Source organism: Chelmon rostratus, chromosome 20 (genome assembly GCF_017976325.1).
Source record: "Chelmon rostratus isolate fCheRos1 chromosome 20, fCheRos1.pri, whole genome shotgun sequence".
In the NCBI taxonomy this organism is placed as follows: domain Eukaryota; kingdom Metazoa; phylum Chordata; class Actinopteri; order Chaetodontiformes; family Chaetodontidae; genus Chelmon; species Chelmon rostratus.
The window spans coordinates 8,942,552-8,955,050 of record NC_055677.1 but is presented as its reverse complement, the minus strand read 5'-3'; the positions used below and the strand labels follow the sequence as shown (position 1 = coordinate 8,955,050).

Here is a 12,499-nt window from a genome sequence, read left to right as displayed (position 1 = left end):
CTGAAGCTTTCACACAGTGGAAATGTCACCTGTCACACGCACTTATCGTCTGCCAGCGCAGTGTGCATCAGCTCTGTGTGACCCTGTGGGCCTGTGCTTTAGCTGCCGTCATGCCCTGTAACTGGCATTAGCTGGGGAGATGGAGACCTGGCACAGTCTGAACCCCCCACATTAACCACCCTTGTTTGTATACAAGCCATAAGTGCATCGGGAATATGATGAGCTGCCCATTAGCCTGCAGTGAAAGGGTATTTAATTGTGTTGGCCTATTTAAAATCCAAATACTGAAGCAGCACATGGCTCCATGTAGCCAACAGCAGTTCCCCAACATGAAGACCTTGCATGGCATGTAAAAATAAAGTGTTACATATCAAAGGGTTTTGGAAGCCGGCTACTGTATAGCTAGTTTCTAGAGAGACTGGACTGTTGGAGCACTGCCTTTTCAATGTGGAACTTCAAAGTTACAGTCCGTAACAAGAAGTGCACAGAGTTCTCCATGTCTCCAAACTCACACTTAAAAATGCACACTAGGACAGAGGCGAAATGCACAGTACACACAGTTCATTTATTCTTTTTGATGGTCTTTTGTGAGTTTATGCGTTTGTGCGTGTGGGCGGACGTGGCATCCTTCAATAACTGATTCATCCGCTGTCAAAACACGACAGGCAAAAAAAAAACCCAAAAAGGCATGAAGAGGAGACAGACGCAGAGAGAAACAAAAGTGGAGAGGGTGTAAGAGGGAAGAAAGACAAAGAGACACTAGAAAGTCAGCAAAAGAAAAGCGAGGGAGGACATGAGAAAAAAGACAAGCGAAGGAAGATGTCGAGATATAGATGGTAAAAAGAAGGGTTGGATCACTTTCTTAGATGAATACACATGTTCCATTAACATTTCTAGGTCCGATTTCAGATTCTTTTTTGAAGGAAAGTTTACCTAACTCCATCAATGTTGCTTCAACTCACATTTTGTACCAAATGAACTGAAGGCACACTGACCCCGAACCTTGAGTAGTGAATCAGCTCTGCAGAAAGGCCATTTATTTGTGCAATGAAGAGAATGGAAGCAGCGCAGACAAGAACATCTGGTTTCCAGTGCAAACCTGCCCCCTTACAACCCATAACCTGTCTTTACTGCAGGGAGGAACTCACACACAGACACAGCTCGAGACCTGTTGATTTCCCAGCATGCCCTGCTCACATTCCTGACCTCCTTCTGTCACTCTCTTACTTGACTCACCCCTGTTGCCTTCATCTACACACTTGAACCCCCCCCCTAGACTCCCCAACTGCTGTCTTTGAGTACAAGCTGAACACTCAAGTGTGATTCACGAGCGATTGACAGGAAACATGTCAACGGTGGGGCAAAAAAAAAAAAAAAAATGGCCGGCCTGTCAATCAGACTCTGAACAGCTGCTCACAGTGTAAGCACAAATTCATCCTCTGAACAATCTTGGTCAAGTTGCCTTTGAGAGTGTGAGACGACAGTGAACTGACAAAACCATGAAAGCTGGCGTCCTGCAGAGCTGGGAATCTGGTGAGAAGGCCAAATGGGAATGATAAGACCACTTTCCTCAACCTCTTGGCCCCCATTTCTTAATCTTCACCCCACAGAGCACCGGGAGGCACTCGGATAGTGACAGAGATCCCGCGAGCAGTTATTCCTCTCTCCTCCATCAAGGCCACATTCACAGCGACAGTAGCACTGCGTCAAAAAAGTAAGCTTCCTCATTCATTTCAATGAGACACATGCGCTGGCACAGCTTATGGATGCACAAGGAACCAGGGGGGGAAATGTAGGCTCATCCAGCAAAAAATGCAGAAACGCTCAAAACTAATTGCAGCGTCATCAGGCAAGGGATTAGTTTGGCCAATCATTGCAAGTGTGCATCCCTGATAGAATACCTTGTTAAAGGAACACTGTTTATCTCACAATTGTCAACATGGAAAACAAAATTATTGCCACTGTCAAATAGAATAAACTGCTGTGCAATGTTTTTGTGCTGCAACATGCTCACCCCAGAGCAGACCCTTGCATTTTTTTTAACACAGCGCTATTTTTGGTCCTTGTGCCTCTTAATTGTAGATGCTTGACATGACAATCCCATGGTTTGCCGCAGGGTAGGAAGGAGATCTCAGATAACCCAAGAAGAGCTAATCCATATGGTACACAACACAATGAAGTCGCATTACAGGGGACACATGACAAGCAGAAAAAGCCTAATCCCCTACATGCTGAACTGACCAACGAATGATGAGAGATGAGTTGAAGGAGGGCAAACCGTATCACGCTACCCAGTTCGGTGTTGGGGGGGAAATGACATTTGAATTACAACTGAACTTTGAAATCTGTTGATGCACTCTAAGCATGCAATTACACAGACTGAAAATCAAAGTTTCTCATGTGAAGAGATCACATGTTTGAAAAAAGAAGACCTAAAGGTCATTGGAGACAAGTTGGAATTCGGATTATGAAGTTGGGTGCATTACTTACTGTGCACAGAGCCTTGACTTGAGGCTTTAGGTGGGCTGATCCTGCTCTTGGGGGGGACTGCTTCCATATTTTGGCCCTTCTCACATGGACTCTGGCTGGGGGCCTGAGTCTCAGTCTGGGTCTCCCTCTGTGCTTTGTCCTGTGGCACAGCGGCCGTTAAAGACTTCTGTCTGCTCAGGATGCCATCGCTACCTGCCCTCATCAGCTTTTCCCCCACGCTCAGCACCCGGGCTCGGCCGGCCGCAGCGGCAGTGCCAGGGCATTCCTTCCTGGGGGACGGCAGCTTGGATCCGGCCCCTAATGACGGTGGGCGGGCCAGCCTGGAGGCTTTGGACATCCTGCAGGTCGGCGGATAAGTAAAGCTCCTCAGTCTTTCTCAGCCAGAGTGACTGCAGCCGCGTCCCGTGGGCAATCCAGGGTTTCTCAGCTCTCAGCGAGCTCGACTCTGCGACTCTTCAGCTCCAGCTCCAGCGTGTTGTGACTAGTGCAGGTAGGCTGAGAGGGCCAGAGGGAGGGCACTTTTGGGAAGCCGGGTGGGAGGTGAGCTGAGGGTGAGGGGTGGGAGGTTAATAGCTCCTTGGAAGGTGTTCTCTTCTCCTGGCATGGCCTCCTGGGATCATCCTCCAAAGCAAACAGTGTGTAGTGTGTGTGTGTGTGTGTGTGTGTGTGTGTGTGTGTGTGTGCGTGCTGATAAATTAGTGTATATGTGGATAAACCTGTGGAGTGACAGGACGTGCTGTGCCAAATGCAAACAGAAACTCAGGTCTCCAATGTCAGCGCATTCCGGCTTTTAAATCCCCTCTCCGCCTCTCTTTCTCTCGTCTTTCACACTCTCTCCTTCTCCATCTCTCTCTCTTTTTTTTGTAAATCCCTCGTGCTCCCCCTCTCCTTCACTTGCACTCACAACATGGTTGTCAACTTCTCCTACCTCATGCCTAATAATTATTTCCCATGTTACTGTCCTCTTGTGCGTTCTCTCCGCTCTTCTCTTTCGCTTCGGTTAACTCGTTGTTCTTCGCTGATGCTCAGCGGGTAACCATTCCAGCGCTCCAGCAGGCGGAGACCGGAGAGGATAAGATTTAGAGACAAGCAAGAAAAAAAAAAAAAAGAAGAAGAAGGGCACGGGGGAGAAAGAGAAAGTGCCGGCAGAGGTTTCGCGGAGGAGCCCTTCTCTTCAGGTGCAGCTGCTCAAGCTGTTCCAGATGTGTGTGCAGCGCTTCACGTCATCAGCCGACCGCTCAGAGCCACACTCGGGTACAATCACTGGCTTCACCTCGTCCTATTTTCCCTCTTTCCTCTGTAGTCATCTTTTTCTCTTTCCGTCTCACAGCCTGTTCTCCTCACATGTGATGAGATGTTCAGGCTACCAGAGGCAGGAATGCACACACACACTCACACACACACATGCACAATACAACACACCAAGCCTTTCACTCACTGGTGGAATTTGCAGGGAATTAAAAGAGCGCAAAGGAGGGGAGCGTGTGTGTGTGTGTGTGTGTGTGTATACAAGAGACACACAGCGGAGCCGTTCTGATCTCCTGCACTGAAGACATCATCTGTGACAAGAAAAAAATACAGCAGAAGTTGGCTGGGAGAGAAACAGCAAGGAAGAAAAGATCAGAGCTCCGAGATGCTTCTCTTCCTCTTACCCTCTGTCCTGACAAAAAAAAAACAAAACAAATCCACTTCTCATCCCCCCAAAAATTCAACCCTCATGAAGCCCAAACATTTCTTCTCTTCTGACAAAATGCTTGGAACAATTGTCTGACCCACAGAAATTTCCTCTGCAGTTCACAGTGATCATTGCCAGACAAGCACAATAAAGTATGAATCATTGTTGGTGGAGTAGAAAGTGCAAAAACAACAACTCTGAACCATTAAAGAAAGATTTAATGGCCACTTTTTTTTCATAAAGAAAGTGAGAACCCGTCTGTTTCTTGGTGTAAAAACACATTTTGCTGACACAGGCCGACTCTGGAAAGTAGACCACAATCCTAAGAACTTGTCTAATTCATTCACTCTGCAGACAGGTCGCCCTGCTGCAAGCGCAGAGCCCGCGACACTTGATGTGCCGCAGCATGCGAAATGGACATGTGATGTAACGCACAGGGACGCCAATGCGTGCTCACTGACTAAACACCAGAAAATGGATTACAGTGAGCAAAAGGATCAACCGTGTCCAGGCAACACGTTATAAAAGAGCAACAATCCGCATTGGACTGGACCACTGGCTTAGTTTCTCTCTCTGAACTGGCGCTGTGTCACTCAGATATCACAAACCATCCCAGTTAAAAGGGCCAGAAAAGCCACATTTAGTATTCTTTTATCTACTGCTGTGTTTGGAACTGTAAGGCATGATTATACACTGATGTATATGTTAGATGTTTATGCAGGGATTTAGAGTGCACTCAGATGTGCACTGTGCAGAAGATTTTACCAATTCCTCCACACCAAGCTTCCCTCCTCCCTGACGATTGCCTTTTAGACAACTAAACCCTCTGAACACTACGACAGCCATCACTGATCATATAGATATGAAATATTAATCATATTGCTACATATCCGTGTGGCTTTAGATAAAAAGCAAAGCAGATTGACCTACATACTTTGCCAATGAATAGTTCGCTGACAAATCGGAGGGCTAAGAACCTCATGGGAGACGCTGCATGTCTGATGGATTTTTGAACGAGAGAAAGAGTAAAGAAGATAGAGACATTTGCATAAGATTAAATATTAGAATTGCGCCAGATTATATTTGTGCGTCACCGCTTTGGCTGAGTTCGCCAATGTTTACAGCGTCGTAGTACTAAGGATTATGTCAATCCTAAAAAAGGTTGACCAAGAAAAAACGCAGACTCCATATAGGTTTCAGTGTGTGAGTGAATGGTAACGCTCATACTATGGTTACATGGCTATTTGTGTGTGTGTGTGTGTACATGCTCGGAGTAAATGAAAGCCCTCTGTGTGGACTGGATGCCTCCCAGGCTTGAAGCCAGCTCAAACTGGAGGCAAACGGCGGGAACTTGGTTCAAAGGCTTTAAATAACATAGCATTTAGGGATGGATATAATTTGAGTTTCCTAATTAAGCCTGTGATTTTGTGCAATGTGATAGATCATAAAGTACGTCTACATATCAAATAGCAAACCCCGACGTCGACACACTGTCCAGGCATGGCATCAATTTGCATTTCAAACTAGAAGTGGAAAACAACCAACCACAAGTATTTCATCTTCAAAAAAACCAAAAAGAGAAAAAAAAACTTGTGAAAGATGATTATCTGAGGGGCTGAAATTGGCTCTGACAACAAAGACCTGAATGACAAAAGTGCCACCCACAGCTGTGTAAGCAGCTAGCCCTGGCTAGCACCACGCTTCCAAATGCCAAACAGCCAACTACTGTTTCACTTTTCAAGCAGGGAGCAGGCAGCTGGGGATTGAGAAGTTTCAGTTGTGGAACAGTCGTTTGGGATGGGCGGCCACGGAAATACGAAGGGGCAGAAAATCCCACAAATTCTGGTACAGCTGCTTATGGCTCCTAAGTGTGTGGAGGAGGGGCTGTTGGACATATTTAAGAAGGGTGGTGGGCTCAGCAAGAGTTGTCTGAGTGCCTCTGTGGTATTTCTCTAATTAACTGACTTTTCCGTGTGAGGGTTAATATTAAACTGGGTGCATAGGTCACAGATGACTCCCACCCCACCAGCTGAGCTCAGGCCAGTGTATTGGTGGGCTTCCTTTATGTGCAGAATCTGCCTTTTTTACAGCTTCGTCCCCTCTCACCGCTCTCATAGCTACGCGCCCAGCAAAAGACAGACAAAATTAGCGACAAGCTGGTGAACACGCTCGAGCAGTTAGCCGCTGAAGAGACAGATATTTCCCACATGAGGTGGTGGAGACCAACAACAGAGCAATAAGTGAATATTGGATGTAAAAGTTCGCCATATCATCTTATAGGTTTTTGCAAACTGAGTTATTGCAAATTCAACATTAACCCTGCAATACAGGGGGTCACTTGGGGGCAGCTTCTAAAATTTTAGGGCGTCATATCCAACAAAAGCCCAAAATTAGTTCACCTTTTAGCCCTAATTTGCTCTTCACCAACTCAGATAAACTCTTCACTGTGTTCATCAGCTAGCTGCTAACTTCGTCTGTGTGCCGTTTGGTGCTGAGCAGGTGGTGCGCAGTGGGTTTATCAGGGCTTTTTTCACTGGCAACAGCTGCCTGCTGCAGCTGGAGACGCCTCTGACGAGAGCGGACCAAAACAGTGAAGCTGCGGACCTCGAGACAGGGGTGGTAATTATCTGTGGAATCATCCCCATGAGTGTGATACATATAGTCATTTAATCCATTGTTGATATAAAAATAGTGATTATAGCGGCTTTAACTACTCAGTGACTGCCTCTTGGTGTAGCAGAATAAACACAAAGGCCAGGTTTATATAGGGCTTGTGTTGGACTTCGGGTTGGGGGATTTGGGAAGCAACCGGGGGGATGGGTGAGCTGTGTACCTCTCTGCTGAGGATTAAGGTTGAGTCTGTTTTCCAAGCCCTCAGGGGTTGGTTGTTTCTTTTCCTACATTCCATCTCAGCACTCCCTCCCAACCATATCATGAGTCATTACTGACTGTAACATTCACTCAGTATCAGCCGCTGAATCAGTTACTAAAGGCACACAAACTCTACAGTAATACACACGTATACAACCGCAGCATTGAGAAAGAGGTGACCAGTGCTGCATCGGGTTGGGGTGCCAACCATGTGCAAAAAAAAACAGATTGCAAATCTCCCTCCTCTGCATTACACACGGGGAAAAGAAATACCATAAAATAATCTTTTAATCCACAATTTATTGGAAATTGCTGCATCAGATTTAGTTGATTTAACCCAGAAAAGCATGTGACTGAGAGGCAAACTTGGTCAAACTTGTACCGAGGCTACAGTAAAACTTGAATGTTCCTCAGAATAACAATTTCTCACCCTAGTAAACAATCAATATTTCATCAGAGACTTTTTAGTAGTTCACAGACTCATGAAATGAACATCTGAATCTGAATCTCTATCTGGAACACATAGGCCCTATCTTAAATTGGTCAACAACATCAACAACGACAAACTGTGCTTTTTCTTTCCAATATGGATTCTTTTACTCTCCTCTGTAGTTCTTGCTGGTGACTGCTCCCCGCTCCCGGGCGAGGAAAAGTGACTTAAAGGCAGGGAAGAAGTCTATAAGATGGGATGGGACTCGCTGACAGTTGGGACCAATTAGTCTTAACACTTAGCTGCTCCCCGGGGAAAGCCACCCAACATGTCACATTATCTGCTGCGTTAAGTCACAGTAAGTGCAGCAGTGATCATGGCAGAGGGGCCGCCACTCATTCAGCTGGCCGGAGGAGGCGGTGACCCAGTCAGGAGAAGCGCTGTCTCTGCCGTTATCATCAACCGTCGCTTGAACAAACGCGATTGATCAAGGTGAGTCTCCAGGATTGACGACTCGCCTGCGCTCTAATTACACTGAACAACGTGGCTTTAAAGGTGGCATCGTTCCATTTCCAAGTCTCTTGAGCATCATGCTCAAATTTAAAGGACACATTTCAGATTGTTTGGAACGTCCACTCCAGATTATTAAGAAAGCACAGTCCATTCGCCGGAATAACATGTTGGCGTTGCACATTTTTGTAAACCATGGATATGTATCATATGAACATTTTCACAATATATATCAAAATGAAGTACAGGCCAGATTGTTGGTTCATGTGTATGAGCTTCAGGAGGAGGAGGAATGGATGGTATTGCTGTTACAGCTAGGTGAGACGATTGTCAAACAGCAGACGGTTTTGTCGTCATGCTTTGTGCGTCGAGGATATGTAACGAGACTCTGGGATATTTTCCAGCCGTGTTTGTGGCGATAAACCCAGGTATTCTTTACGAGAGGTCGGGACACGTTCCAGCCATGTTTGTGGTGACAAAACTGGGTAATTTAAGCCAAAATGTGATCCTTTCCAAACCCCCACCAAGCAATTTTTTTTTTTTTTTTTTGCCTAAAGCTAAAATTTGAGAATTGAAACATAGAAAAACGTAAAGTTTTTGCAGAAATGCAGAATTGGGTAGAGATAAACTTTGATATGCTATGGAAATCAGCTTCTAAAGAGAGGATGCTCCAAAGTGCAAGAATTGACAATCGGCTGCCAAAAAGCATTATGCTGACAAACAGCGTCATTGAGAATTCAAATCCAGAAGCATTCAGTGAGTGCAAGTCGCCACCGAGGCTGCAAGATCATCCAAATTTGTTATTCTAACAAGGGAAAATGTTTAGAAATGTTTAGTCTGTATCTGGATCTACATGGAAACACACATGATGATAGATAATAATAGGATGAAGTAAGGAGTCCATGTAAGAGGAGCAAAAATACCAACTCACAATGTTAACAAATACTTCCAGAAGATTGATTGGATGCACATTTTGCATCCAGACCCACAAAAAAACGATCACTTTCCTCCATATCTGATGGAAATCTATTCTCCTTTTCTTTTTTTTTTGAGGTATTATGCAAACAAAAACACGGACAAACACAACAGAAAGCTTTGCCTTGGCAGTGTCAATGAGCAAAGATGGATGTTTTTGTAAGGAAAAATGTGAATTTAACCTCATGCATCAACTGACTCTCAAATCCGCATCAGCATTATCAAACATACTGGGAGCTTGCAACACAGTGCTTCCAAGCAACAACAATGAGGCGAATTCCGAAAAACACATTGAGATGGATTGTTTATCTCCGGCAAGTTTGTTTGCGAGTTGATTTTTTTTGCCGAGATGACATTTATAGAAAGAAATGGATGCCTGTAAGGTAGAAAATCAATCTCAACACATGTGGTAGAGATTAGAAAATGTGCAACAGTGTTATGACATATCCGGAATTTACGGTCAACAGGCTAAAACATGCAGAAAAACACTGGTTATGGACACAAGGTGCGGTATCCTCTTACAAAGTGACTGTGCTCAGATGGAGACAGAAGCCTCTGAAAAAGCAAAGTGCTTCAGGGAACACAGTCATGTCATCTTATTTTGGCGAGCTGCTGTCCCTGGAAATAAGTAGAACCCCCCCTTAACATGGACCCATAAGAGGATTATTATAACACATGCTTAAATAGAAAATGTTTAGCTCAAATGTTCTTACAATTCACATGAGACAACAAACAGCACACATTATGATGAATAAGAGTCAATAGTGAGTTGTTTTACAGCTTTCAGCGGGGAAGGATTCTGCATGAGGTCCCGCAGTCTGTGTCATCATGAATTCTTTCTCCTTATGTCCTGTCTCTGGGGCCCCCCTGTGGCCTTATGAATCACTCCTGCTCTTTACCCTCAATGGGCATCGACATGCGAGCACTCACATGCTACAAACCCACACACGGTTTGGAAACGTCTACCTCTAAACCCGTATTTTCATCCAGTTGCCCCAGAGGCAGCGGCTGCGCATTAAGCTCACAGCCTCGTCCTATCCTTTACGCCTCAGCGTTTTAGGAGAGTTTAGCTTCTTATCTGGACAGCCTGTCAAGTGTGTTATTGGAGGCAAACTGGATGCCTCTGCCTGAAGTGTATAAAGAGGATGCGAGGAGAGACAAACCACCTCCCCGTTCAGACTGATGTAAATAAGAGGCTTCTCCATTCTCTTTATGGCTTATTGATTTTTAGTTCGATGGCTGGCTGCAGGCTCAAACGGAGGAGAGCGGGAGGGCGGGATGGAAAGAAAAGACAGGGAGGAGTAGTTACTGAATTCTGAAAAAGCTGCATCTTGCTGGGAACGAAAAGCCGTGCCACATTAATGGCACTTCTGCACCATAAAGCTCATGAGAATAGCATGTGAAGAAGTGAGAACAGAAACACGCATTTGCCCACACACACAGAAAGAAACACGTACAAGCTGCAAGCTGTGTCATAATGAAAAAAGAGCCCCTATGAAACAGAGGTAAGACAAGTGCTGTCAGATAATTATATTGTCGGGATTTTATGGGAATGAATTGTTTTTTGCTGAGACATCGAACGCTGTGTTATGTTCTCCAAGTTAAGTTGCCGAACCAGCGAAAGCATCAACCTTCCTGTCAGATGTGGTGGGAAGACACACAAATAACTTCTTCACATGTTGGAAAACGTCATTCTAGTATTACAGGAAAGGAATTAAGGAGATGACATTTCTAGGGTCAAGTCTGGGTTGCTTTTGATCCAGAAGTCAGATAAAAAAAAAAGCTGCTTCTGGCACAAATACATTCACAGCCAAAACATCTGCACCAGCTCAGGAAGCAGAAAAAGGTTAATATATTAAAATAAATGCTTAAGTCTTTCCATGCATGGGAAGAAAGGGAATACCTTCGCCTGTTCATCTTCAGCAGAATCTGACGTGCAAAAACACAAAGAGCATGCACTCATGCACACACATCTACACCATGAGGACCTGTTATATCTTGTTGTTAAGCATCATGTAAACAGCTCGAGGAGCTAAAGGAGCCTTTTAGTGACTCATACATTATAGAAGAGGAACGATAGGTAGTGCAGAATTTCCCTTTAATAGAAGAGGAATGCTCAATCTTGTCGGGAACATGCTGCTCAAGAATCTGCTCCATAGGAAGATGGCAACCTTAATGTGGTCAAGCATGAATTCCTCAGCGGCTAACCTGGCGGCTCTTCAACCTGAAGTAAGTCACGTTTTATACTGATGACTCCCTCTCTGCCATAGAAGCTGCAGAGTGCCCAAAATTATGCTCACAACGGCTATTTCATTTCTGACCTTTAACATGTGAAAATGCCATTTGTCTAAGCGCTCTCAGGGGGATTGTGAATAATCTGTGTGTGTGTGTGTGTGCGTGTGTGCGTGTTCGTGTGTACGCACGCTTGCCAAGAAAGTAGATTTCCACTGGAGGTTTTCATGGCTTGAGTCTCTAAATCAAGCTGACAGCTTTCAAATGACCGATTATCATCCCCATAAATTTGCATACTTTCGCCGGTGAACATCATTCCGCTCAACATCACAAATGCACCAATCATTAGAGTTATATCATATGTCGTAAATCACACTGAGCCGAAGTATGTGGAACACATGGTGGGAATTTTACAGGAGGCAAAAATATGTCACTCATATTTCGCAGGATAGAGGTTAACACGTTTATTTTAAGTGTCCTGTGTTGCCATTTTAACAGGTCCTGTGATTAATTTCTAAACTGTTCTAACTTATGTCTGCACAGGAGAGATAGATAAGGCCAGCCAGCCATGCAACAATCTACAGATCTTCATTAATGTGGAATTTCTTTCATTCTTGGTTGAGGCTGGAGGCTTGGCCAAGCGCTTGGATGGGAGATGACATATGAATATGAATGCGTTTGCAAACTGTTATTCATGGTTGTGGGGATGAGTTTAGAACAAGTGGCGGGGCCTCGTGCTCCAGTGGCTCGGCGTGCGGGGTTGGAAACTGTTTGTAAAGATAAAATATATCACTACATATCAGCATGACATTCATACTTTTTAAGTTTTTCAGGAAATGTAAGGAATCCTTCAGTATTTTGCATTAGAAGTTTTTTCTTATGTTTTTCTGAGTAACTTCAAATACTCACTAAATTTGCAACAATAAAGGATAAACTTATAATAACAATATTAAAAAGTTTAAGAGTCAAAAACAGCTGAACAGCTTCATCAGGAGGATTGATGAGATTTTATTGACAGCAGGAGTATAAGAAAACAACCCCACAACCGTCATCTGATTTTGACTGATTGAAATATTATAATATAATACAGTATTTGCTACATCCTGATTGGTGCATTGGTGCCAGCTGAGCCATGCCCACCTCAAACTGGTGAGAAGAGTGCAGACAAGAAGAAAAGCACAGAAAATCTCTCAATTGAAATAACCAGAAGCGATTGAACTTCAGTAAAAAGTAGAACCACATTGCTGACTTTGAAAAAACAGAGCCTTTAAATGTGCTCATTAAATAATTGTGATTTCACAGTGGAAAGATTAACT

General features: G+C 44.4%; 1 protein-coding gene across 9 annotated transcripts in view; it reads right to left on the bottom strand.

Moving 5' to 3' along the window:
* Positions 1–12,499, bottom strand: part of si:ch211-285f17.1 (sickle tail protein homolog) — a 108,359-nt gene that overhangs the window by 83,575 nt on the left and 12,285 nt on the right. For 3 of the 9 annotated variants that reach the window (XM_041961984.1, XM_041961987.1, XM_041961995.1), the window contains exon 1: positions 2,491–2,866. The exons of 1 other annotated variant lie outside the window; for it this stretch is intronic. In XM_041961984.1, coding sequence (XP_041817918.1) covers positions 2,491–2,827 — 337 coding nt within the window. In that variant the 5' untranslated portion in view covers positions 2,828–2,866. Of the gene's footprint in view, positions 1–2,490; positions 2,876–12,499 lie in introns of those variants that run through there. 5 more of the 9 variants (XM_041961993.1, XM_041961985.1, XM_041961983.1 and 2 more) reach the window with 5 other exon arrangements.